At 37.8% G+C, this 26,689-nt stretch overlaps 1 protein-coding gene across 1 annotated transcript; it reads right to left on the bottom strand.

Moving 5' to 3' along the window:
- Positions 1-5,890: 5,890 nt before the first annotated feature.
- Positions 5,891-6,777, bottom strand: LOC149650589 (zinc finger BED domain-containing protein 4-like). Its single transcript, XM_089849105.1, has 3 exons — positions 6,693-6,777; positions 6,134-6,568; positions 5,891-6,075 (listed from the first exon to the last, which is right to left on the bottom strand). Exons 1-3 carry the CDS (start codon positions 6,775-6,777, stop codon positions 5,891-5,893), a joined length of 705 nt encoding a protein of 234 aa, XP_089705231.1.
- Positions 6,778-26,689: the final 19,912 nt, after the last annotated feature.

The following is a 26,689-nucleotide window of genomic DNA, read 5'->3' as shown; positions in this document are numbered from 1 at the left end:
TAGTTCACATATTTATGTACAATTATTATAGTTTCCTTACTACAACGTCTCAAGTAATCATAACTGATGTCATTAAGGTATAAAAAGTAATAATAACTTCTGTTTATTAGCTGGTAGCGTGCCTTCATTACTAAGATAGGCAGCTAAAGTGTCTCTTAAATACCTGCAAAATGGCTGTGTCTATTTGGTGGCCTGCGTTCTGAGAAATCTTTAATGACGCAAGGCTCCAAATTTTCTCTCCATGTTCCATTTCTTAAAATCGCGTTGTCATCTTCATAGTCTGCAAACCTCGCGGGAGCATACCTTCTTTCAGTGGAGGGTTTATCATGATCATCTGCCATGAGATAGTTGTGAAGACAAACAGAGCCTTGACTAACCCATCAATGTTGACTGGGGTCCCATATACAGGGTGTTTCTGATAAGTCTGCCATAAATCAAGGGGCGTGTTCTTTGGGTCAAACTGAGTGGAAAGTGTCAAAGAACATGGGGTGTACAAGAATTTGCAACGAAGATATGGCCCCCAAAACATTGGCCCCTAAAACAAGAAAATATTCGAAAATGTAGACTAAAACAAATTCAGCCTTATCAACTTGTTTAGAAATAATGAGACAATTTCAATAGTTTCCCTCTAACATCGTTATTGAACTTTCACCTGGCAGAAGTGTATTAAATGAGTAGAAGTATGCCTACTCTAGTAAAGTAAATTCAAAGTATCATGGTACCTTTCGGTTGGTATTACTTTTATTCTTAACAAGTTAACATGGACGTTACAGGTATTGTTCAAAATGTCCACCAACGGCGTTAAGACAAACATGAACCCGTCTTTCGAAAGATTCTTGGACATGTTGGAAGATTCCTGGCATGTTCCTGATTGTTTGACAACCTTCAATAATTCGTCTTCGCAAGTCTTCCTCATCACGGACTTCATTCTTGTACACGATGTCTTTGAGATGACCCCAAAGATAGAAATCGCACGGATTTAAATCCGGAGATCTGGCTGGCCACGCAACTGGTCCTCCACGCCCAATCCACCTCAAATTAAACGTAGCATTAAGATGTTCTCTAACTGCACGGCTGAAATGTGGGGGTGCCCCGTCGTGCATAAACCACATGTCACGAAGTAATGCTAACGGTATGTCCTCGAGTAGTTCAGGTAAAGTGTCTCTTAAGAACGTGAGATATGCTTCACCATTTAGTCTGGGTGGAAGAAAATGCGGACCTAGTAAATGATTACCGACAATGCCGCACCATACGTTTAAAGAAAATTGCTGTTGGTGACTTCTAACACTAGTTGCGTGTGGGTTTAATTGGCGCCATTCGTGGTGGTTGTGATAGTTCAGAATTCCATCCCGGGAAAAATGTGCCTCGTCGGTTACTAAAAGGACCCGTGGAAATTGATTGTCCTCTACTCTGGCCAAAAACCTTGCTTGCACCTTTTGAATATGATACGGGTGAAACTGATGTCCGCGGAGAATTCGCCAGACCAAAACGTGATTAACATGTAATTGTCGTCCAACTTGTCTGGTACTTGTCGAGGGGTCCTCATCGAACATGGCAAGGACGTCTTCCTTGATTTCCTCCATGTCTTCTGGAATGTCTCGCTCTCGAACGTTGTTGGGTTGTACTTGTCCGATGTCCCTCAAGCGCCTGTCAACAGCCTCGAACGTACGACGATTTGGTATGCGTCGTTGCGGAAATTGTTCCTGGTATCGCCGCTGTGCTTCCACTGAATTGCCCTGCGCCAGTCCATACATGAGATGCATGTCTGCATATTCTGCATTGGTATACGCCATACTGTACTACCACACGTTCGTTCGAAGTGATACTGTGACGTTATCAACAACATCGCGTTACTTTATAGCAAACCACCGTTTAGTTTTTACGTTTGCGTCATGACTGTCAGAATTGTTTCCAGATTATCCAAGACGCATCGACTTTTGCGAGTGGTTTTTGGCCAGAGTAGAGGACAATCAATTTCCACGGGTCCTTTTAGTAACCGACGAGGCACATTTTTCCCGGGATGGAATTCTGAACTATCACAACCACCACGAATGGCGCCAATTAAACCCACACGCAACTAGTGTTAGAAGTCACCAACAGCAATTTTCTTTAAACGTATGGTGCGGCATTGTCGGTAATCATTTACTAGGTCCGCATTTTCTTCCACCCAGACTAAATAATGAAGCATATCTCACGTTCTTAAGAGACACTTTACCTGAACTACTCGAGGACATACCGTTAGCATTACTTCGTGACATGTGGTTTATGCACGACGGGGCACCCCCACATTTCAGCCGTGCAGTTAGAGAACATCTTAATGCTACGTTTAATTTGAGGTGGATTGGGCGTGGAGGACCAGTTGCGTGGCCAGCCAGATCTCCGGATTTAAATCCGTGCGATTTCTATCTTTGGGGTCATCTCAAAGACATCGTGTACAAGAATGAAGTCCGTGATGAGGAAGACTTGCGAAGACGAATTATTGAAGGTTGTCAAACAATCAGGAACATGCCAGGAATCTTCCAACATGTCCAAGAATCTTTCGAAAGACGGGTTCATGTTTGTCTTAACGCCGTTGGTGGACATTTTGAACAATACCTGTAACGTCCATGTTAACTTGTTAAGAATAAAAGTAATACCAACCGAAAGGTACCATGATACTTTGAATTTACTTTACTAGAGTAGGCATACTTCTACTCATTTAATACACTTCTGCCAGGTGAAAGTTCAATAACGATGTTAGAGGGAAACTATTGAAATTGTCTCATATTTCTAAACAAGTTGATAAGGCTGAATTTGTTTTAGTCTACATTTTCGAATATTTTCTTGTTTTAGGGGCCAATGTTTGGGGGGCCATATCTTCGTTGCAAATTCTTGTACACCCCATGTTCTTTGACACTTTCCACTCAGTTTGACCCAAAGAACACGCCCCTTGATTTATGGCAGACTTATCAGAAACACCCTGTATAGTTCGTGAGAAAATGCGCCGTCTTACCGCCATGATACCAAATGTGTTTTCAATGACTATTCTGGCACCACTAGGACGAAGGTTAAAAATTGTCCTAGCTAAAACACATCTGACAGGATATGGCCTTATAATATCACATGACAGTGGGAATGCTTCATCCCCTACGATGAAATAGGGAAACTTTGTGTTTGAGCCTGCGAGAATCTTGCTTTCAGGAATATTTAATAGTTGGTTTTGCATACAAATTCCAAGTTCTGAGGTTGAGTAGATTCCACCATCACTTTGGCAACCGTAGCTACCAACATCCCCCATCAAGTAACGATAATGAGCATCACAAAGTGCAAGCAGTACAGTGCTGAACGTTCCCTTATAGTTGTAAAACATTGATCCAAAGTTCGCTGGTTTGGCTATCACTACGTGCTTCCCATCAATTGCACCAATACAATTGGGCAAGCCCCACGGTTTTTTAAACCCTTCGGCTACTTCTATCCAATCTTCTTCGGAAGAAGGTAACTTGACATATATGGGAGATAATGCTTTCCAAATAGCCTTGCACGTATCTTTGATAATATCAGTGAGCACAAAAATAGAGGAGAGCCCTATTGAAGATAATAAAAATGTCTACCCGGGTAGACGGTATGATAACCCTACCCGACCCGACCAGCAAAACATTTTAAGTAATTTTCTCACCCAACCCGACCTAGGATTTTCCGACCCGATATGGATCGGGTTGGATTGAAAAATCCCTATTAAATCAGGGGCCCTACTCATCTCTAAGGGGAATGTCTATAGTTTTATTAACTTTTATGTACAATAAAAATGATTCTCAATTAGACGGCCTAGCAGAAGACAACTAGCGCACTAAATGTAAAAAGAAGTGCTAAAATTAAGCACTAGAGAGTAGTTTAAAAAAAGCCAGATAAATCCAATAAAATCCGGATTAAACCAGCAAAAAACCATACCAGTGCCAACCCTGCTCCATGTGGAATGAAATTTAGCGCGAGATTTGATTAAAATTTCTTGCCATGTGAGGTTAAGAGCGTACCACTCAAATTTTGTTAAAAAGAAGGCATTGTGTTACGCGATTTGTCGAAGGTGCTTTTTTCAAAATATCCGTGAAATCTGAAACTAATTTGAGTTTTAATCATTTGGAAGTATTTATTTCTGGATGTTTCCCTTTACAGATTGGTCTTACAATCAGTGGAAGAATTGAAAAAAAAAATTCAATTGTATCCTTTTCATCCTCCCATTAAACAGTGACCTACACCATACAAGTATTAAATCAAGGGGTGTGCAGTCTGTCACAAAACAGTACACACATGATTTCAGAATTTAATAAACTTTAAATATAATAAATATTCAACCAAGCATACTTAAAAAAAATTACTGATTAAAATATTTTTTTCAGAATACTACATCGCCCCTGCTTGGGCTAACTTGTATTCTCACTTCAAAACACCTACAAAAGAAGAGGCAAAAGATTTTTTGAAGGACGTTTTTAATTTGTCAGCCAAGACGACTAATCCTATGGAAAAACCAAAATCGCAGCGTAAACAATCAGGACCTCTAAGGTTTCTCAATAAAATACAGGAAGTAGTGGAGCAGTTGCCCCAACAAGAATTGGAAAGCTATTTCGATGAAATGTTGTTAAGGCTTCCAAGCTCTGATGGTCCTGGAATTCCAGAAAGAGGCGAAATTTCAGAGTTTTGGAAGGTGAACCTCAAAAAATATCCAACGCTGGCAGAGATGGCTTAAAAGTATTTTTGGTATCTCTTTGGCATCAGCTAACACAGAGAGAATGTTTTCAAAGGCTGGTAATTACAAGAGGGCTAGAAGGGCTAACCTGTCCTTGGAACATATCGAACAGCTGATGATTCACTGGAAATTAGGGATGCACCGATATATCTGTTACCGATATATCGGCCTATCTTTTTCATATCGATATAGGCCAATATCGGCTTAATGTAAACCGATATTTCCGGTAGAAACTTGACAAGATATAAGGTACTCAATGAATACTAATTGAAACAAATAACACAAAATTTATTTATTCCCACAATTTAACATTTCCCATTAAAAATGCAAGGTTTTCCACAATGTTTGGTTTAGTCGGTTTCTTAATTTTATAAGTATTTTCCCAGTTGTACTTTCGCTTTCAACACTGGATGTTGGTGCCGACAGATATATTTTAGCGAGGCTGGCCAGAATTGGAAAGCGTTCTTTATTCGCACGCCACCATTCGAAAACACAAACATTATTTGAAACGAGAGGTTCATTGAAATATTTGGCTAATTCATGAACTTGTGGGTTCTGAGGCTCGGGGTCATTTCAAATCAAATTCAAATTCAAAATGTTTATTTTTTACTTTTCATTATATACAGTTTGCTACGGGGCTAAGTCACATTGTGGTCGTTGAAGCGATGTCTTCTAAGAAGCTCCATAAACCGGAAGTTTTCTTCATCTTCGCCGGCGTAGGTTTAGACAATGGGGCTTCCATATCAGTTTTTTCTCGTTTTCCACCAAGTGCTTCAACCAGTCTTTGCCAATGGTAGTATTTTCTTGCCTTCTGAAAACTTTGTCCTTGTACCTCGGATCAAGAGTAGTAGCAATCACACAAATTTTGTTAGATTCTAAAGAAACAAATGGCTCGTTGAGTTTTTGCAAAAGTTCAGATTTCGTAGTCAGAACGCTGCTAAAGTTGTTATCGTTACTTGACAAAAATTTCGCAAAAGCGTATATCGCTGGAATGTTCACAGAAGCGGTAACGTTTTTCTGAGACACAGTTCTTGTTAATTCTTCGAAAGGTTGCAGTAATTTAAGAATTTTTTCGATTAACGACCACTGATATGGACTGAAACATTTAAGCTTGTTTTCGGTGCAGTAGGTTGTCAACGCCTCTTTTTATTCTAGACATCCTTCGAGCATTTAAAAACTGCTGTTCCACCTGGTAGGAACATCTTGAATAAGCGCGTGCTGTACCAGTCCCAAATCCGACTGAATTTGTTTTAGGCGGTTACAAGCCAGTTGCGAGTGTTTAAAGTGGCCGACTAACTTTCTGCCTATGGCCAATTGGTCAGAAACACTCTTTTGAACTAATACGCCCTTTTGAACTACCAATTGTAAGGAATACGCCATACAGGGAAGATGGTGGAAAGAGCTATCTTTTACGGCCGGCTCGAACTATGTTACTACCATTATCAGTTACAACAGCGTGAATTTTCGTTTCTGTGATGTTCCAGTGTGCAAAAACTGAGTTGAACAATTCGCTTATGAATGCAGATGTGTGCTGGCCAGGTGCATTTTTCACCGCCAGCACTACATCATTTTTGACAAAATTAGGACCGATGAAATGTGCCGTCAAGCTTATAAAAGCGTCATTGTTGGCGTTTGATGTCCACAAGTCGGAAGTACAACTTATCATGGTTATTTCTTCCAGTTGGTTTCTTACTTTTTGTTCCACAGTTTGCATCAGTAGTGGATGTGCTGCATCTCTAAAATATCGCCGAGAAGGCAAGTTATATCGTGGTTCCAAATTTGAAATCAACTTCCGAAAGCCGATGTTTTCAACCACAGAAAACGGTTGAAAATCTGTGGCAATAAACTCTGAAATTAATTTCGTAATTTCTTTAGCGCGAGGATAATCAGGATCAAACGTTTTTTTCCTTTCAATTGCTTCACTTAGTGTGAGTTGGGAAGAATGCTGCAGCGTGAAGATTTGGTTCCTTACGGTTGGTAACTGGGGCCAACTTTTGAGTTTCTTCCAAAAATTTGGAATGCTCCTCTTTATGGTGTAATTTTAAATGCGAAATCATATTTGAAGTAGTAGCAGATTTTGCAGACAGTTCGACTCTGGAATATTACTTTTTAAGGTATTTGTCGAATACCAAATAGCACTATTTTTGGGAGTTATCTCTCGGGTCGGAATAGGAAAATGACGAAATAATTCGACCAAATATTGTTACGTTTACAAATTCTACCAAATTTCAATTTATATAAAACTCTCCTACCTAATTTTCAATGTATATAAAACTATCCTAAATTTTTGGTCCGACCAAATAGTAACGAATAGTCTGCACGCCCCTAGCCATGAATCTTGTTCTCCATCTCTCACCAAAGAATATAAAAACGATAAAATCGTACCACGTGATCTCAACGTGCTACGACGTCAAAGTTGCGCACGATCCGGGACTGGGATTACTCATTTGCTCTCCAAGTTGCAACATTGTTGTTATTTCTTGACGCACCAACAAAAACAAAGAAAACAAAGACAAAGGAAAGCAGTGCAATTATTAAAAAAAATAGAACAACATAAGCCAACTGGTGAGTTAACTATCGGAAGACCTTAGCATAAACCTCCCTTATACATTAAAGGCAGTATTAAGTCTTATCTAAGGGAGATACCAATAAATACCTAAAATTCCGAAATGGGCCTATACAAACCAATAATTTCTAAATTTAACCTATAAATATCTATATTTTTTATACGTTGGTTAAAAACCCCGAGGCATACACTTTCAGTAAAAATTTGAAACTTATAAAACTAACATAAGTTTGAACTTATAAATTAATCATTTTTGGACCTATAAATATCCTATAATTTTGGATTTTTAGACCCATAATACCAATTATTTTTTTTGGCATTAAGCGCCAAAAAAAAGCTGGTAATAGGCGGCTATGACTGTTAAAGTTTTATCTTAATAGAGATATCTCAGTTGTGACGTCAGTGCCTAGGTAAAACGTCACGGGCTTGGATTTGGCTTAGGTTCTATGAACAAATAGCATGGGTGACGACTAAGTCTTCTGAGATAGTTCTATAATGGGCTAATAGCATGGGTGACGTCACACTGAGCCTTCTGACAGCACCGTATAATTGAAATCAGCGTCTGACCTTCTATTTTTTCTTTTTTTTTTACTTTTAAGTGACGAGCTAGGGCTGAAACCATAGAGATACAAGAGGAACAGTTGAATTTTCAGCTTTGATTCGGGTTCAATGGAAGTACCCCTTCGCGTGTGTGATAGGGTGAGTTGCTTGCAGCGCCATCTACATGCGGCGAGGTAAACTAAAATATTAGTAACCCCATGTAAACACTCGAAGTTAAGCAGCTTCGAGCGCGGTTAGTACTTGGGAGGGAGACAACGCGGGTTCGAATCCCGCCGGGGACGTTTCATATTTAATTAATTTTTATCAATTTCCGTATTAATTAATGGAAGAAAAAGTGTTTGTAAAATAAAGAGATGCTTATTAACAGAGAATTAAAACATTTGCAAGATGAAACATTACGGTATTTATTTTTTGTTCAAATTGAATAGCTCCTTCGCTCGCCGATAGGGGCGCCACGTATCAAAAACCCTATCACACACGCGAAGGGGTGGGATGGAAATTTTCGTAACAGAATGCCGCGAGACCCCCCTCGCAATAGTTTGTCTAGGTTCTTAATAGTGTTCTAATGTCTATGGCTGAAACAGCCTTACAGCTCCCTTTCGCTTTTCCGCTATATTGAAGAATAGCTGCACTTTTCGATTTAAGCATGAGGTCGAGGAGCTATTCTTCAATGTCACTCTATTTTTTATGGTTCTATGATTATTCGGATAATCTAACAGTTGTAATTTTATATAAACAGGTAAATTTCGAGGAATGTGCCTTTGTGCTCGGTATAGACGAGTTTATTAAACGTTCCACAAGATGTACGGAAGAATTGAAACAAAAAGAGGCGATCTATTTCCAGATTGAGACGGTGCTGTGCGGGGTACTAACTACTCTTAATGAGACAACTAAACTACAAGATATGGTAATGATTTACAACTATTTTTATTTTATAATTTAAGAAATTAGAGAGATTTAGCATACGCATACCCCATACGCGTACATGTGTAGGTCATATATTGGTGGTAACTACTTTCTTTCATATGGGATTTTACATTATGCATTAACTAAACATGACGAAACATGTGGAATCATTTTTATATAAATAATTTTAACAATTTGTGACGTCACGAGTAATGTCAGTTCTACTATGCAAACGTCATACCATAGAGTAGTGTCGGTAGAGGGGGGAGTAGACTGTGTATCCCTCCCTCTAGGCGCGCTTTTGTAAGTGGGGATACTGTACGCGCCTGGTAGGGGGGATGACACTTAGCTAAGAGATAGAAGGGTATGACGTTTGCATACGTAGAACTGACATTACTCTCTTAGCTCAGTGTCATCCCCCCTACCAGGCGCGTACAGTATCCTCTCTTACAAAAGCGCGCCTAGAGGGAGGGATAAACAGTCTACTACCCTCTCCACCGACACTAATCTATTGAGGACAGGATTTTTTCTGTGGATTAATCGCGGAAGTGATCGTACTGAGTTTAAGCATTAAGAGAGATTAAAAGGTGTAATTCATAAACGTCGGACGCAACGCTATTTAGTACAGGCAAAGGCAGGGCGTCGTGTGCAAAAAGCACCTGTACTAAATTGCGTTTCGTCCGACGTTTATGAATTACACCATAGGAAAACGACAAAAATACGCGAACGCATTGTTTAGTATTTCATTGGTCTTATCTACTGTAAAAGCTACAACACGTTTTTGTACGTATTGACCGAGAAACTTGTACTAAAACTTGTAGTTCGCTAGGCGTTTCACTGCTTTCGCACTTCAAATTCGTTAAGTTTGTATTAATTAAAATATTAAAATTTAAAAGAACGGATGATTTTTCTCACGCCGTATTTCAAAGATCTTACGTTTAGGGCGCTCAACGTTTATGTAAACGCTTTTCGGCCAATTTCTTAAACTTTCTATTAAATTAACATAAATCTTCACTTTGGACCTTAAATAATAATAATAATAAAAAAACGTTTCGGCTGGCAGTCAACTTTGGAACAATATGGTTATTACCAGGGGCTGGAATGCATAGATTTCTTATACTTGGAATCTTTAAGAGGACATTTTCTGGGTCTTAGTGCTTGAATTAAAAAGAGGATGTGTAGAAACCGTCACTATTGACGTCATGGTATTTCAAACCGAGTGGCTCGTGATATTGATTGAGGAAGAAACGTAATTGAGATTTAAAATAAAGAAGAGTATTTAAATGGGCTATTACTCAGCAGTGGATTTTCTCCTAGTCATTTAGTTCAGAGTAAAGTCGCGATTTTGTCAATGAAAGCGATGCAAATGGTCTGTGTTTTGTTCTGAGGTAACAGTCCCTTTCAGAATCCGCTGTAGCTATCCCTCCAAATAAATAATAAAAAATGCGACATCGAAACGTCTTCGTTTTTAGTCGGAATATTTATTCATATGAGATTCAACTATGTTCCCTCAATTCCGATATGGCGTCAAACCCTCCAAGCTCTTACTTCGGTTTGGCAGCCATAATGGTGAGCTTCAGGTTTCCCCCTGCATTCGACCAACCTGTATGGCCGAGCATATCACTCGAATCTGTAGGGCTTTACATCTTTTCGATCAGCTTCTGAAACTGCGTAATTTTTTTGACGTTATATAGGCCGAAATTAAGACAGCTCTAGAAGCAACAAAATTCTCGTCTTGGAGCACATTAAAGTGCTCGAAGAGCGTCGTCGGGAAAATGTATACACATGCTTTCCAAAGACCAAAGAATTGATGGGAAAGTGCGACCTGGCAAGAAACTCTAATCTGTTCGGTCCGCAGCTATTGGCTGAGCATGAAAAGGCCATAAAAAGCCTTGAAGCTATCGAAAAAATAGAAGGAACAGAAGATGTAAGTTCGTCTCGAAATCTATAATCGCGTTTAATTCATTTTGAAGAGAGACTGAAATGGGCAGACAAGCATTATCATTTCGGATGACCAAAGGGGTATAATCTCACGCAAAAAAACTAACTCCTTGAAATTAGTGGAATATAATTTTTAAATTAACTATTTGAACAGACTGTTCATATGGGACAGAAACGGTTGGCCGAACCCAATAGAAGCCGCGGCCGTGGTTTTCAGCCGGACCCATATTGGAGGGGTTATTACGGCCAATGGCGAAGACCTTATGGAAGAAGGGGCCGTCCTTATAAAAAATGTTTATTTCTTTCTTTTTTTCTTAAAAAAACTCTTAAATACTTAAAAAAATATTAAAAATATGTAACATTTAACCTAAAAAATATTTATGTAACCTTAAAAAAATTAAATATGTCAGCTCAAAAAATTTGGTCAAGAGGATCTTTTAAATTTAATTAAGATTATTATAACAGTTTTGTCGAAACCGGAAATCACAAATTGGTAAAAGCATGTGAATTTTGCTACCGGCCCTGTAGAATAAGTTACTAGGCTCCAACAATTTCTAGGAGCTGAACAAAGTAAAAGGCTTATTGGTTTTAAATGATTAGCGATAACACAATAGTTTAAGCCACCGATAAAAATCGTATGTCGCAATCCTACGTCAAATAGAACGTTTGGTTGTAGATAGGCTAGATCTCTACGTTCAGCGTCGCGTAGAAGTTCAGGGGTATTAGTTACCTTAGGACCGCTCATTTCCTTAGGAAATTTTTGAGAGGAACACTGGAAATCGTCTCAGACGTTAGCGTCCAATGTACGATTTTTATTGGTGGCTTAAACTCTAATGGTTATGAAATAAAACCGTACCATTTCTAGTTTGGTCAGCTTCATATTCTACTGTTTCTTTTTCCAAATGCATAGCACAGTCTTTCTCCCAGATTTCCCTAAGCTGCTTTCGTCTCTCTTTATTCTCTAAGGTCTCAGAGCCCAAAGCATCATCAAGCGCAGTAGAGAACTGGCTATTTATGGTAGATGTTATCTGTTTCATCTCTTTGTGTTGCTTTGATTTTAAAGATATTTGAAGCGCCTGAAGTTTAGCTTCAATTTTGGACTTTTTTGCCTTTAGGTTTTGAAATCGAAAACATTGTCTAAGCTTCTTCTTATTCAAACTTTGAGATGATAGGAATTTCTCAGGGATTGTGGATGAAGGGTTCATTTTTCTTTTTTGGCTGGGTGATTTGTTGGATTCTATCCTTCCCTTTAGACACAGTCTCACGTAGGTCATAAGATTTTTGCAAGCAGTGCAAACGTTTTGATGTGGCCCATTAGCGTTTCCTGTTTTTTTTAAACCAAACTGGACAATCCAACGAAATTAAATGCTCCTTTGGGTATAAATGCTTCACAAGCTTCTTAGGGGGTTTAACTTGTATCGGTATAGTTTCGATAGATTCTTTTCCAAGCCCCTGACAAAGTACGTAATCTTTCGAAGAAAACTCAAACAGTAGTTGCGACACCACATCTGAATCCAGTTCTTCACCTCTCAGAACACAAACCTCACGAACTAGCCCTTTGAAAACCACGTGAAATTTCAAATACCCATCCCAAGAAAGCACATATTTTGCAGCCTCGCAAAACAAATCAGGCTCATGATCATCCTTTCTAAAAACTTCGATAAAACGCTGTCAATAAAACAAGCTCATTTTAATAAAAGCAATCCTAATCTAAGGAAATAACTTTACCAGCTCAGGATCCGAAGATTTTCTTTCGGCGCAAGTTAATGAGGTAAATGAAGACACCAAGGTCTTAAATTGATTGGCAAAACTAGCGTTGAATTCTTGTAATTGGCAACTCAAAATACAAACTGTCTATTTTAAATAGGTTCTCATAAACTTTTGATATAAAAATCGTATAATTACTAAATGTTTACTTTTTAAAAACAAACCTGTGACTGGGAGGACTTAATATTTTTCTTCACGACAATCTGGGAAGCAAAAGTTACTGACTCGTTAAGCCTTTGCACACAATCATAATCGTCGAACGCTTTATAAGTTGAAACTTTCTTAGTTTGCGATCCTGCATTTTTCTTCGAAATTAATGCATAATAATTATGCTGAGTACCCTTGTTTTGACTCATTTGTATAAATACTAACTAAAATAACCCGAAAATTAATCCGTGCTGTACTCTTAACTCGGATAAGCAGCAGCATCGTTACGCGCAGTTACGCCTTCCCCACTCCCCACACCTAACAAAAGTAGATCGGCTACCTCGTTATTGGTTGAAATAGGAAACGTAGGGCCCTCGTGAAGGCCATGCGTCACTTGATTAGGGCGAATCAAAATTCAATACAAAGAATATACTATAGAGTGTGCTACATTTAGTGAGACGTCAATGGTCCAAATATATTATGGTCGTTCTCCGACAAACTCTCATTAACCAAAATGCATGTAAAACCGCCGAATTGTCATACTTATCTACGATAAGTTATAAACTTGTGATAATATCCAAATTTAATAACATACAAATTTAATAACATTCGACAAGAAGAAAATCTCAAAAATACTTTTTTAACTATAATTTATTCTTCGTGATTTCGGGTCAAGTAACATATTAAAAACATAGAATGAATTTTCTAACATCTTGTTATAAAAACATAGAATGAATTTTCTAACATCTTGTTGTAAAAGTCTTATATTTTTGTTCAAAGTTTTATTAACATTAATATTAAATTGGAAAAAGAGTTGTATTTTCTGTACTAGTTTCTTTTTAAGATTTTCTCCTTTTAATGCAAATTTAAGACTTTAAAGTAATAAAATTTGGAAACAAAAAAAATCTATACTAGATAACTTCCCTGTTTTAAGTAATTTTTTACCCATTTATAGGGCTTTGCATATTAGCATTCGGAGATACACTGTTAAAAAAAGGTATTTTGAAGGTACTACAAAATACCTCCGCGACCTTTTTAGTACCCATGAACGTATTCTATTAGTTGTCTCACAGTGCGGGTATTAAATGATTTCGAAAAAAGTATTTTGGAAATATATGGTATATAATGAAACCTTTTAGAGTTTCAGCGCTTCTGGTGGTATGTTATCGTACCCTAAAAGTAGAAAAGTACTTAACAGATTCCTTTAGAGGGATTTTTTAGCTCCGTCGTCCTCATTATAACTAACACTACTAAAATACATGATAAAATATACTTCTAGCCCAAATTCTCTAACACTGACTGTTTACTTCACCATAAGCACTAGTAATGGCAGCGTAGAAGAAATCTCTATTGGAATATTATATATGAACATAAAGAATAGGTTCTGTACGGTAAAATAGGGTATTGGTTCTCTACCCGAGATTTAAATTTCAATCTCAAGTTTTCTGGCGAGTGGTTTTTCTTAAATATTTAATTACATATAATTAATATTAATTATTTTCTCTTGACAGTTATGTACACTAGCATCCGTTTCATCATTTAAAGGCAATATAATTATAATCAAAAATGTCTTGATTAGAATCAAGACTTAAAAAAGTATCGATAAAACTGAGGTTATCACTTGACTTAAGGTTCAGATATTAATTTTTCTTTTTAATTGAAACTTAAAGGCATGCTTAAGAAAAAACAACGTTCATTTACCGTTTTCCGTTGAAATAAATTATATTACTGGTAATCAATTTCAAAAATTTACTTATCTCAGGTTTTCGGGCACAATTCCATTCCCCCAAAACATTTTATCATTACATTAATTACTTTTGAGAGAGTACGTGTATGACTTTGAGTTTTAAAAGGTTACCCCATTTGTGCCCGGCATGCTTCGCAGTGGAACAGTTGAAAACAATGGCGGAAAATTAAGTAGGGACAGTTAGATTTTTACTCGTATTTATGCAAAATGATGTAATGTCTAGTGTACTTCAGTCAACAGTCATACTGTTCATTCTCATAGCTCAGGACATAATTAATGCTACTCACCTATTTCTCTCTCTAGTTTCTGACAATGGTTAGAGACTATTCAGTGCCGCTGGTCGCCCATGATGATATTTCAACTACAGTTTACATCAATTCTCCGTGGTCGCACTATTAGCGGGTTAAGCACTAATTAATCTAATTTGTTCTGGACATGTCTCGAAAGGGTGCTTGTTGTAACTTTTTAAAGCAGTGTTGCCAATGTGTGGGTAATCACTCACATCGTGGGAAATTTAGGTTTGGTGTTAGGCTCTGTGGGGAAAAGGTAATATTTTTCCGAAATCGATCAAATGTCGGAATTTTTCTGTTAAAGGGTTAATAGTGCAGACTGTGCAGTTAAAATTAGTGTATTTTCCAAAATTTTGTCCTGTTTAATAATTTCAAGCGACATTTTGAAATAAATTCGGGGATTTTAAGTTTGGCACTGAAAAAGAAAGAGAGCATATTTTGAGAATTTTTAAGTTTTATAGCATTTTGGAGCATTTGTACATATTGTCAAAGCCATGCGGAGTGATATTCCATATTAAGCTTAGTAGGATAAAATAGTCCAGATAAATATGACTGTAAAAAAGGGGGTGCGGGAAATGAGTGAAATTTTAAAATGGAAGTGCGAAAATCCACTTTCTAACTTTGTCAACACTGATTTGAAAGTTTTGGTCATGGCTAAACAGACCGTTCATACAGTTTTCTATTGTTTTAAAGCTTATTTTGGCACATTATCTCTCAAAAGTAATTAATGTAATGATAAAATGTTTTCGGGGAATGGAATTGTGGTCGAAAAGCCGAGATAAGTAAATTTTTGAAATTGATTACCAATAAAATAATTTATTTCAACGGAAAACGGTAATGGAACGTTGTTTTTTCTTAAGCATGCCTTTAAGTTTCAATTAAAACGAAAAATTAAGATCTGAACCTTAAGTCAAGTGATAACCTCAGTCTTATCGATACTTTTTTAAGTCTTGGTTTTAATCAAGACATTTTTGATTAATATTTAATTACGAAGTTTCAATGCAAGTTGAATTGCGAAGATTTTAATTACGAAGCTTTAATGCAAATTTAATTGCGATGGTTTTATTTATGAAATTTCAATGCAAATTGAATTGCGATGGTTTTAATTATGAAGTTTCAATGCAAATTGAATTGCGATGGTTTTAATTATGAAGTTTCAATGCAAATTGAATTGCGATGGTTTTAATTATGAAGTTTCAATGCAAATTGAATTGCGATGGTTAGAATTACGAAGTTTCAATGCAAATTGAATTGATAGTCCACGGTGATGAAAGATTAACGAGTGAAGTAATTGAGGTTTAATCGGGTGGTGAAGGAGGCGGGATTTGGGGTGTTTCATCACCCTCGGGCACGGGATAGTCAGTTCCTGTAGAGTAGGCATTCTGACAAGTCCCTTATTCCCTCAAAACTTTGTCGCCCAGAAACTAGGCTTACAAAAGTGAGCTAAACTTCCGACAGTTCATATACAGCCGTTATTAGGCAACCTTTCCTTGAAGAAGTTATTTTGCGAATCCTTTTACGACCTTCTATTTTGTTTGTGGAGCGGTTGCCAAGTCGTAAAGGAGTTGCGTAGCGAAGTTGAAGAATTGAGATGTATTTTTTGGAATTGGTATAGTTGAAGCCAACACAAAGGTTGTTTCTTTGTACATCTTTGTTGTTCTTAATCCAAAGTCACTTTCACTCTTTGAACGTGCCAATCCAAAGCGTCTGAATATCAGTAGAGAAATTGAATATGGATATTTCTTGATATGTCGTGTCTGTCGTAGGTCTTGTTGGGTTTTTTTTTCAAACGATAGTTCGGGAAGTTCTATTGGTCATCGTTTTTTTTAACTGTACATTTTAAGTATTTTATATTACTCGTGTTGGCTATGATGAAATATCTTTCTGTTGGCGCATGTTGATACGATAGGAAATTAATGATTTGTCGAAAGAATGTTGTACTTGGTTATATTAGTTGTGTAAATGGCGGGGGGGGGCGGGGCGGGTTGAAGTAAAACTTTACCATTTACTGGCTATTAAATGTGCATTTAAATATAAAATTTTAGGCTATGTTTTTAAAATTTTGTCACGCAACTATTAGCTTAAACTTAAAGAACACTGCTGTTTTATAATCATTATTTTGTGCATGGGTTACCAAAATGACAATGAAATGGTTATTAAACTTAAATTTTTTTTTAAATTTTCCAGAAAATATTTGCAAATTATACCTCTGTTGATTTATAGGAAACGTCACCTGTCACACAGATAGATTACCCTAGCTGTTTAGAAACACTAAGAGAATATGCAAAACTTCCTGGAATATTTTGATTGAAAAAAATTGTTTAGTTGTTTTTTATTTATGGGGGCAATGTCTATATTTTTTGGTGAGGGCAATAGTGAAAACTTCTTTTACACTTAAAAAATCAATTTCTACACAACTAAGACAATTAAATTAGTTCATATTGTTTATTTTCTATGGCAAAAATACTAACTTTGGGAGGTATTGGGATATTAGGCCATTTGTGTTTTAACTTTTTAAGACTTTTATTGTGGAGGAAAGAAAAAACGACCCTGTTTAATGAAACTTTTATAAATTTTAATATTTAGTTAAAAGTTGAACTTTTTTTATAAAATTTGGACGAAAATATTTAAATAACAAGACTTCCTTTGAGTTTCAAATTGAAGAATGTTCGTGTGCTTTATTGAACTATTTTTTACAAAAAAGACAGTCACTTTCAGTTTCAATTGTTGCTTTTATTGGACATCCCCTAGTCGTTAAAGGAAGGATGAAGATGAAAAATAAAGTGATTTTTTGATCGATTTTTCTTATTATGAGACCATTATATGCACAGTGAAACATTCAGGAAATACAGTCTCCGAATGATTTTAAAATTCAAATTAGGTTCAGATTTTAAAGATAATTTGAAGTAAGCACCACTGACTAAAAGCTTAACGCCCTGCCTTCCTGTTAACAAAATTTCCGTTGCACGCTCTATATCTCGCGCCACGATAGTCACATCGCGAGCAACTTTTATTAAATCTCGCGATAAATTTCATTCGGCATGAAGCGGCCCGAGAATTTTGTCAATACGAAGGCAGGGCGTTACGCGATGGGTCGGAGGTCATTATTTCAAATTTTCCGTAAAATATGAACCTAATTGGAGTTTCAAAACCATTCGGAGATATTTTATGGATGTTTCACTATGCAGAATGGTGTTATAATTAGTAGAAGAATCGATTAAAAATTATTTGATTTTTCATTTCACCCTCCCATTAAACACATTCTTAATCGTATTCTAAAAGACAGACATAAACTCTAATGAAATTAGGAGGTAAAGCATTGTAATATTAAAAATAGAGATGCGCCCTGTTCGCTGGTATTTTTTTCTCCGTATGAGTAACCAGCCCACGTCGTGACCGGTATTAATAGTAATAACCTGATAGTTATTCTTGACTAACTTAAAACATTGTTTTAGTGTATGGTTTCAGGCTCAGCAGGACAATTGTCCAACCCATACGTCCCGACTCGTTGCAATATTTTTGGAGAACGAAGGAATTAACGTTTTGGATTGTCCCGACTTGAACCCGATTTAGCGTTTATGTCTGTCATTTAATAAAAGATTAAAAATGTGTTTAAGGGCTACGGGAGGTTAAGTAAAATATTAAGCTACAATTGAAACTGAAAGTAACAGTCTTGTTTGTAATAGATAGTTCAAGAACGCAGACGGTATTTCCTGGATGTTTCACTATGCAAAATGGTCTTATAATTAGTAGAAGAATCGATAAAAAAAATCACTTTATTGTCCTCTTCATCCTCCCTTTAAGGGATAGGGGATGTCCAATAAAATATCAAGCAACAATTCAAGCTGAAAGTGACTGTCTTGTTTGTATAAAATAGTTAAATAAAGCACACGAGCATTCTTCAATTTGAAACTCGAAGGAAGTCTTGTTATTTGAAAATTTTCGTCCAAATTTTATAAATATTTTTCAACTTTTAACTAATTATCAATAATGATATTAATAGTTATCCAAAATTTCTTTAAAAAGGCTAGTTATCTTTCCTACACAATAAAAGTCTTAAAACACAAATGGCCTAATATCCCAATACCTCCCAAAGTTAGTATTTTTGCCATAGAAAATAAACGAAAGGAGTAGCAGACCAGCAGCGCAGAGAGGCCAACTTCAAGTGTTTACCGTTCGGGTTCGTTTCAGCTGTTAGCTGTTATTTTCAGTTGTGATCATTGTTACCGGCATTCATTTTTTTTTTCATTTAATTTTTAGGCTTTTCCATCGGTAGCTTTGAACGTCAGTTGTGAAATACGCCTTTGCCCATGCTTTGGTCGCGGTCGGCTTTATTATTAAGCCTCAATAGAGATAGATTTAATTTTAGAAGCAGGATTCGAGAAAGGTTAGTGTTTAATTCATTCCGACTCATTGCCCAGTATAGAGCCCTCCCTCTAACGCGTGATGAAAAGTTTAAATTTTCGTATTGCTCAATTAAACTAAGTTTTGCTGACGTTACTGACGGGATCGGCAAAAAATACGTTGTTCCTTTTTACCTTTGTCGCTTTGACACGCCACTTCTTTCATACCCCTCCTTTCCGTGGAAGGGGGTCCGGGAATTTGACGCGTTCCTAGATTACTCTATTCTCTATTCCCACTTCTAAAATTAAATCTATCCCTGGCCTCACATTTGCGCTAAACGCGGGAGGCTATAGCCAACCTCAGGCTCCGTTTAGCGAAGCTCAATCGCGTAGCGAACATTCCTAGCATAGAAGCCCTCTCCTCTGAAGTTGTTTCTTATTTGGAATAGTCGAATATGTCTATTCGAAGGGATCTCGTGAAGCGCATACGCCATCACGAATGAGATTTTCTCTAGGCTGCAATGAATCGGGCTGAAGACCTAGACGTAATTAATATGAGTTCTAAATATTATGATATCATGGGCCAAATAACAAAATTTTCAAACCGCTTCTCCTCTTCAAAAGACGCGAGTTTTCTCTTAAAGGGAGTGGGAAGTGGAAAATAAAGTGATTTTTTTATTGATTCTTCTACCAGTATGCATAATGAAAAATTCAGGAAATACCTCCCATTGATTTTAATATTCAAATTAGGTTAAGATTTTAAGAATAATTTCAAAAAAGGAACTCCGACCAATCCCGTAACGCCGTGCCTTTTCGTTAACAAAATTTTCGTGGCACACTCCATGTCTCGCGCCACAATTGTCACATCGTGCAAATTTTTTCAAGTCTCGCGATAAATTTATTCAACACGGAGCGTGCCAAGAGAAAATTGTTGATAAAAAGGCGGGGCGCTACGCGATTGGTCGGAGATCCCTATTTAAAATTATCCATGAAATTTCAAACTCATTGTCGTTTAAAAATCGTTCGGTGTTATTTCCTGGATGTTTCACGATTCAGATTGGTCTTATAGAAGAATTAATAAAAAATTACGTTATTTTCCACTTCACCATCCCTTTAATGAACGTCTGATTTGTTTCAAAGTATTGCGCCAAAAGACCAATCATATATATATATATATGCATAAAGTGTCATAACATCTAACAAGCATTATTACGACAAAGATTCGATAATCGATTATGAATTATCGCCACTCTAACCAAGTTTGCCAGATTTTGAATAAAGGCTGATTACTCGTGACCTATTCATCCGAATTGAATTTGGTGAACACTTTTCAAATATGAATCGACCCCAAGGATTCCGAAAATCGCATTTATATCCTCGAGAATCCAATATTTTCAAAGTTGATAATTTTGACATTTCCGGTTCCGGTATAAGTATGCAAAGGACAACTTTGGAACGGGTAAAATATGAAAGAGAAATGCAAAACTTTTATAACGCACATTATTCCAGAGCGCTAGCTTGAATAGTTTTTGAAATACAGTAAAATATGTGCGAAAAACGCAACGCGCAAAGACTCTTTTAACAGTCTGTACATCTCTGGCAGGACGTGAAACCATCTGATACGTAACATTAATTTTAGGGTTTACTAAAGGTTCATTTTTTTATGAAGCCGGGCGCTTAACATTCCCTTTAAAATGTCTATACTCTTTCCAAAAGCAGAACAGTGACGTCAGTCAAGTTACTGACGAATCTCTCTCTTTTTCTAATCATAGTATCGCTGACCTCGTACCAGCCGTTGTCTTTTCTCACAAAGTTCACATAATGTCCCTCGGCCAACGATTCACCTTTATGAATAATCACCCCTTTAGTTTTAAAAGGCATCTTGTTCATTGTGACTTTTTGATTTTCGAAACTCGATATTTTGGTCAAAATCTTAATTGGTCGACCATCTTTGTAATCGCCACGTAGAAGACACAGAAATACGTACTTTCCGCTGGATATCAATACATCACGCTCTTGTATTGTAGGATTATCACAAAATACGCATCGCATTTCTGTTAATCTCATCCTTTTTTCTAAAGATTTCCAATCAATTTTATCTCGGTTTTCTAGTGGAAGATTGAAAATGTTGCTTTGAACAATGTTTTCCGAATTTTGTTCAACTTGACATTTGGGGCATTTGGTAACGTATCGAGACTTTGACCAAAAAATATCTTTTAGAGCCTTAGAGTAATCGGCTTCCCTTTCTTGGCTTAGTGTCGTCAAGAGCACCATCAAAAATTCACTGGCGTCTTGTTGCTCATTTAGCGAAAAGTGATTACCAACAGCTATTCTCAAATCCAAGCCTTTATGGCTAAAACTACCTTGAGAACTCTCGATGTCGTTTATTGCGTTATGGAGGCAGCGTTAAACTGGTTTTTCAACGAATGATCCGTTGTAAGATTTGACCAATTCTCTTAATTCGGGCACTAATAACAGTAGTTGCTAAACACTATTTGAATAGCATGTTACTGGATCATCGTTATTTAAACCTTTCACGGGAAAACTATCCAAACTCTGTTGGTCCTTCCTTTTCTTCTTTGACATTTCCTGCGCCGTATCGTCACATCTCTCTTCCTCGCCTTTTACAAGGCTTTTAAATAGAGTAGGTGCACTTCTTTTTCTACATCGGCTTTGTTTTGACTCCGTTATTTTCAATAGAGGCAGATCTGGCCTATATTTTTTGCGAAGCCTGTTATACTCCATTATGGCTCGTCCATCCGCCTTAATTTTAGTCGTATCGAACTGTAATAGATGGAGTCCGGCTAAAAACGTCACTCTTGATAAAGCGACGTACGCCATGCCGGTTCCGAATAAATTCGGACCTAAATCCATAATGGCGCATTTTAAACTCATGCCTTGGCTATTGTGTATCGTAATAGCGTACGCCAGGATGACGGGAAACTGGGAGCGCTTAATGTAAATTTTTGTAATGAGCAAAAATTTAACGCTAATTTTCTCAACTAAAAAATCGGAGATATCGTCGTCGTTATTCGGTTCGCGATCTACTCTGAGAAAAATACCAGTAACGTTTCCTTGTTCAATGTTCATCCTTCTTGAATCCAGTTGCGAAACCCATCGTACCATTTACAACGCCTTTTTCAAAACTGATGTTCCTTCTGACCATTATTCGGCAGCCAACGCAAAGAACTAACTCGCTCTCCAAACCGCCTGTTTTGGACGGCTCGTTTTGTAGCCCTTGCAGTCTCCTGAGAATGTTTTTATTCATTTTTCTGCCATAGTCAGCGAGTCTATCCTGACAAGGAATGAATCAACTTTCTGGCCGTTTTTTCGCAGCATATCAAAGTTGAATTTTACGCACATGGCTAATTTAGGCATCAAACAAATTGGGTGAAACCCTTCATTGGACAGCTTAATAAAAAGCTCCATAGCCACCTCGATGTTATTTCCTCCAGCAACCAATCTAGTTCCTAAGGTTGCAACATCAGCTTCGGAAATATTTCCAATTCTAACTCTGCTTAGAATGTCGCCGTAACATTGGTCGTTGGCTTGTCTAACATTTTGCGTTAATTCATCGTATTTAAAAAACTTCCAAAGATCACTTCCTCCGATGCAATTGAATCTAAGTCTGGCTTCTTCGGAAGTGATTTTGATAAACGCGGGATTTCCTTGAACCGGTGGCAATTGGAAAAAGTCTCCCAAAACAAGAATAAATACAACTCCACCAAATGGTTGGTTCATTTCCCAAAATTCGTTCAGCCTCAAGTGAACGTGAGTCAGTAAAACCGATGAGACCATAGAAATTTCATCAATAATTAACAGTTTTAAATTACCCAAAGTTTCTTTCATAATGTTCATATTGTCAGAACTCAGGGAATGGTATTCGGCGATACGCCCATGATCTATTGGCAACATTAGTAATCTGTGTAACGTTACGCCATTAACATTCAACGCTGCCAAACCCGTTGGTGCTATGCAGGATTTTGAAAGCGTCGCCTTACGGCGCTGGCGAGAGTGTCGATAAGAAACGATTTGCCAGTTCCACCAGGTCCCGACACAAAAAGGCACTTGTTTCTAGATATTTCTCCCTCTTGGGAGAAGTGATTCATGATCTGATCATAAATTCACTTTTGATCCGAGTTTAGTAACGCCACATTCTCAACATCAGTCTCGAAATTCATTTCCATGGCAGCTTCCACATCAGCCATCGCGTGTTCGGTTTCGATAACAATTTCTTTCCCTTGCAGCGCATTTTCATCATCGTCACTTTCAATCTCAGAGACTATGGTTTCTGGCTCTTGCGCCTTTTTAGAAGCCTTCCGTTTCTTTTCAACTTCTTTGGAAACCGAGAGTTTCTCGTGATATTCTCTCATGTCCTTCAACACCGAAAGCGAGTTTTCGAAAGCATCGGCGTATGTTTCAAAAGCGCCCAATAGCTCATTTTCATCACGCCACGGTTTGAAGAGGATCATTAGAGCGTGACAATACTTTTTTTTCTCCTCTATCGGGTCGTGAATCTAGTGCTCTTTTATGTAGGGCTTACTTCTCTTTCTCATGAAACCCAGATTGTTTTTCAACACGATTACACTCGCATTTTTCTCGACACCCTCAGGGTGCTTCGCATAATCGTAAAACTGACCAAATTCCCGCAAACTAAGATTTTCCAAGCTGTCGGGACGATTCGGATACTTGTCGTCGACGAACCCTTCTTGGCAAGTGTCCTTGCTTTCGGGGTCAGTTTCCCTCAAACGTGCGAGTTCCTTGTAACCTTTCAAAACTCTCGATCGGTTTTCTTTCAAGCTTGTGTTTATAAATTTAGTGCTGTCGGATTTATGGTAAAGGTCTTGGCCCAACATAAGATCCATAGCTTCGTATATGCCTACTGCTTTAGAAGTCAGTGATTTCAATCTATAGGCAAATAATCTTTTGGACAAACTTTCAAGCCCTAACTCAGTAAAAGTTTGGTTCATGTCAGCCCGGTCTCCCTTTGTCACGTAAGCCGTGACATAGTTTGCCACTATTTCCGATTTGTCAGCGACAAATTGCAAATCCATGTTGGCTTTGGAAGCCAAAAGTAGCGCGGGATTATAATCATTGATTAAAACTTCGTGCTGTTTTCTCGGCAAGTCGTACAGTCGTTTCTGCACCTTTTTCATTTTACGGTGACGAGTAACTGATCTAACGGAATTCATAGTGGCAACGTTTGTTACGTTTCGAGGGAAACCGTAACGACACACTTTCAATCCTTTTTTAGAATTTTTCACCTTCTTATAACAACTGGAGGTGCATTTGCGTGTTTGGAATTTTTTTACCAGCCGGTGCAGTTCCGGACTTACCGATGCGCTTGGCATCGAACACGTGACGTGTTTTTGCACGTAATCCAAAATAGTCTCGGTCGAAGAAGTTCCGATCTTTGGTGCGTCCTTGGCGCACAATAGCATGTGGTAGTGAGGTAAACCTCATGATTGGTATTGAAAACGCGAAAAATGATGTTCTATCATGCCAAGAACTGGATTTTGCATACACAAAACTAAGTTGTTTAGCAGCGTACGAACTTTGTTGTGAAAGTGCAAATTGACTCTCAGTGGGTCGAAATTCAACAATTCAGCCACCGTCATCGATTCCACTCCTGGAACGTCTGAATTAATTTTTCTCAAGTGATCGTGCAGTTCCAAATAATCGTATTCGGCCGGATTAAAAGTCAAGAGCCACATGGGAGGACCAAATTCCTGTATCATCGCCAAAACGCACCTAAGGACCTTGTACCAGTAGTCCTTAGTTCCTCGAATATGACCCAAGAAAGTGGCTAAATTACTCTCAAGTTCTTTATCGCCGGATTCAACGCGACTGAGCAAGTTTTCAACCGCAATTGCTATGGGTTTTTAACACGAAGAACGTAGTTCAAACTGCTAGAGATCGCCTTCATTTCGCATTCTTGATAAGAATGAAACATATAGGCGTAATTTCTTCTAAAAATTGGACTTTTGTTCAAAAGACGAGATAAACGATACTCTGTTTCAGTTAATTTCCCAAATGGTCTATCATCGTGCTTGCCTTAGCGACCCTTGGGGAACAAATGAACGAAGCTTAAGTATTCCAAGTTTTTGTATTAATCGGCGCGGCTTCGACGCGCTTCATTTGGTAAGCGGCCAATAAATCTTTCGGTGGTTGGACGTTCACCGGATGAATAGAGTAGTGATCGTACAGATCATTGGCTTCTCCCTCAGAAAGTTTTCGCGACAAATTCTCGGGCTGTGTTAAAATTTTGTAGACGTTGCCTGGTGCAAGGCTAGACTGATTTTTATCCAGCTCCTGCATGTTCGAAGCGTTTTGGTCACGTTGGAAGTCGTGAGGACTATCCGCTGGCCCTCCTGTTGTAAGCGCAGCGGAAGCGTGAGTCACCGCATCAGATCCATCGTTAATCAACGCAAGTGGATCTGTTACGCTCAGTAATTCATGGGGAGTCAATGAATTTTCATTTCCATCAATTTCTTGCGTTCCACAAATATATTCCTCGTTCATTGCCGAAATATCAATGTCTTTATACAAAGGATTATTTTTTTTCAGCACAGTGAACGCTTTCAACACTTTTTCGAGGCAAACAACCTGTTGGCAAACCTTTTTGTCCGCAGTGGGAACGCCATTCACCAAGATATGCAGTTCGTGATTTTTGGGCAATGTCTTGGGAATCATCTTCAAATTACTCTCCACGGGTATTGGAAGATAAATTAATTTATTCCTTTAAGGCTTTAACCGTACCAAACTGCACATTGGAATTGGTTTTGGTACCTAACCGCATCACAGTGTGGAAGGGCTTCACAAGCTGAATTAAAACTTTCTCAAACATGTTTAAATCAGTGACATCTGTCGGAGGATTGTCAACCAACAAGTTGTTCAGGAAGGATCTGATGGGAACTTTCCCTTTCGTAAATCCGTAGAGCAGTAACGGCATAGAAGCTTGTCTGTCTCTCTAGTTTCTGAATTGTTCATTATCCATCCAGCTCTTAATATCAGATAGGCCTCGTTATCGAAAACAGCACTGTGTACCAATTTTTCTATTGCTTTCAAATCAGTTTTTTTGTACAATCTTAGGCAGCAGTCACAGGGAGTGTCATGAAATTCCTTATTATTTAACGCCGCTCGAACGAATTGACTTTCGTAAAGGCTCAAGATTTCACCTTCATCGAGACTCGGTCTTGTAGCATTTTCGCTTCCTGTGGACGCATTGTTCTGCTCGTTATTTAAATTTTTTCCTCGCGCGGCAAGGACTTTTCTCAATTCCCTTATGATGTTGGTGAGAGAATCGTAATCACCACTTTCAATTTCATTCGAAATCTTTGTTAACGCGTTAAGCAACGCCTTCACTCGATAAATATTATTCAAAATTGTTCTATTTCCCGAATAATGAGGAGCCAGTTCAGCAAAAGGACGTAAATGGCTTTGACAGACTTCACTATCAGCGCAATAAGCCATGTGTCCCAGGAATGGTATCATTCTAACCACGTTCTCAGCACCATCTGGTGATAGAGTAGACACGTTGGATTACGACCAAAATTTATTTCTTAATTGGCATAGGTCCAAATCTGACTCAAAAATTTTAGTCAGTGATTTTTCATTTGCATTCGCAACCGTGTTTATGAAAGTTAGCACTTTTGCAATGGCTCGAACTCGAACATTACAAATATCACTACACTCCCAATA

This window comes from Phalangium opilio, unplaced genomic scaffold (genome assembly GCF_054372755.1).
Source record: "Phalangium opilio isolate 3A_F unplaced genomic scaffold, DU_Popi_V2 ptg000085l_1, whole genome shotgun sequence".
NCBI classification, from domain to species: domain Eukaryota; kingdom Metazoa; phylum Arthropoda; class Arachnida; order Opiliones; family Phalangiidae; genus Phalangium; species Phalangium opilio.
This window is presented reverse-complemented; position numbering and strand designations above follow the sequence as displayed.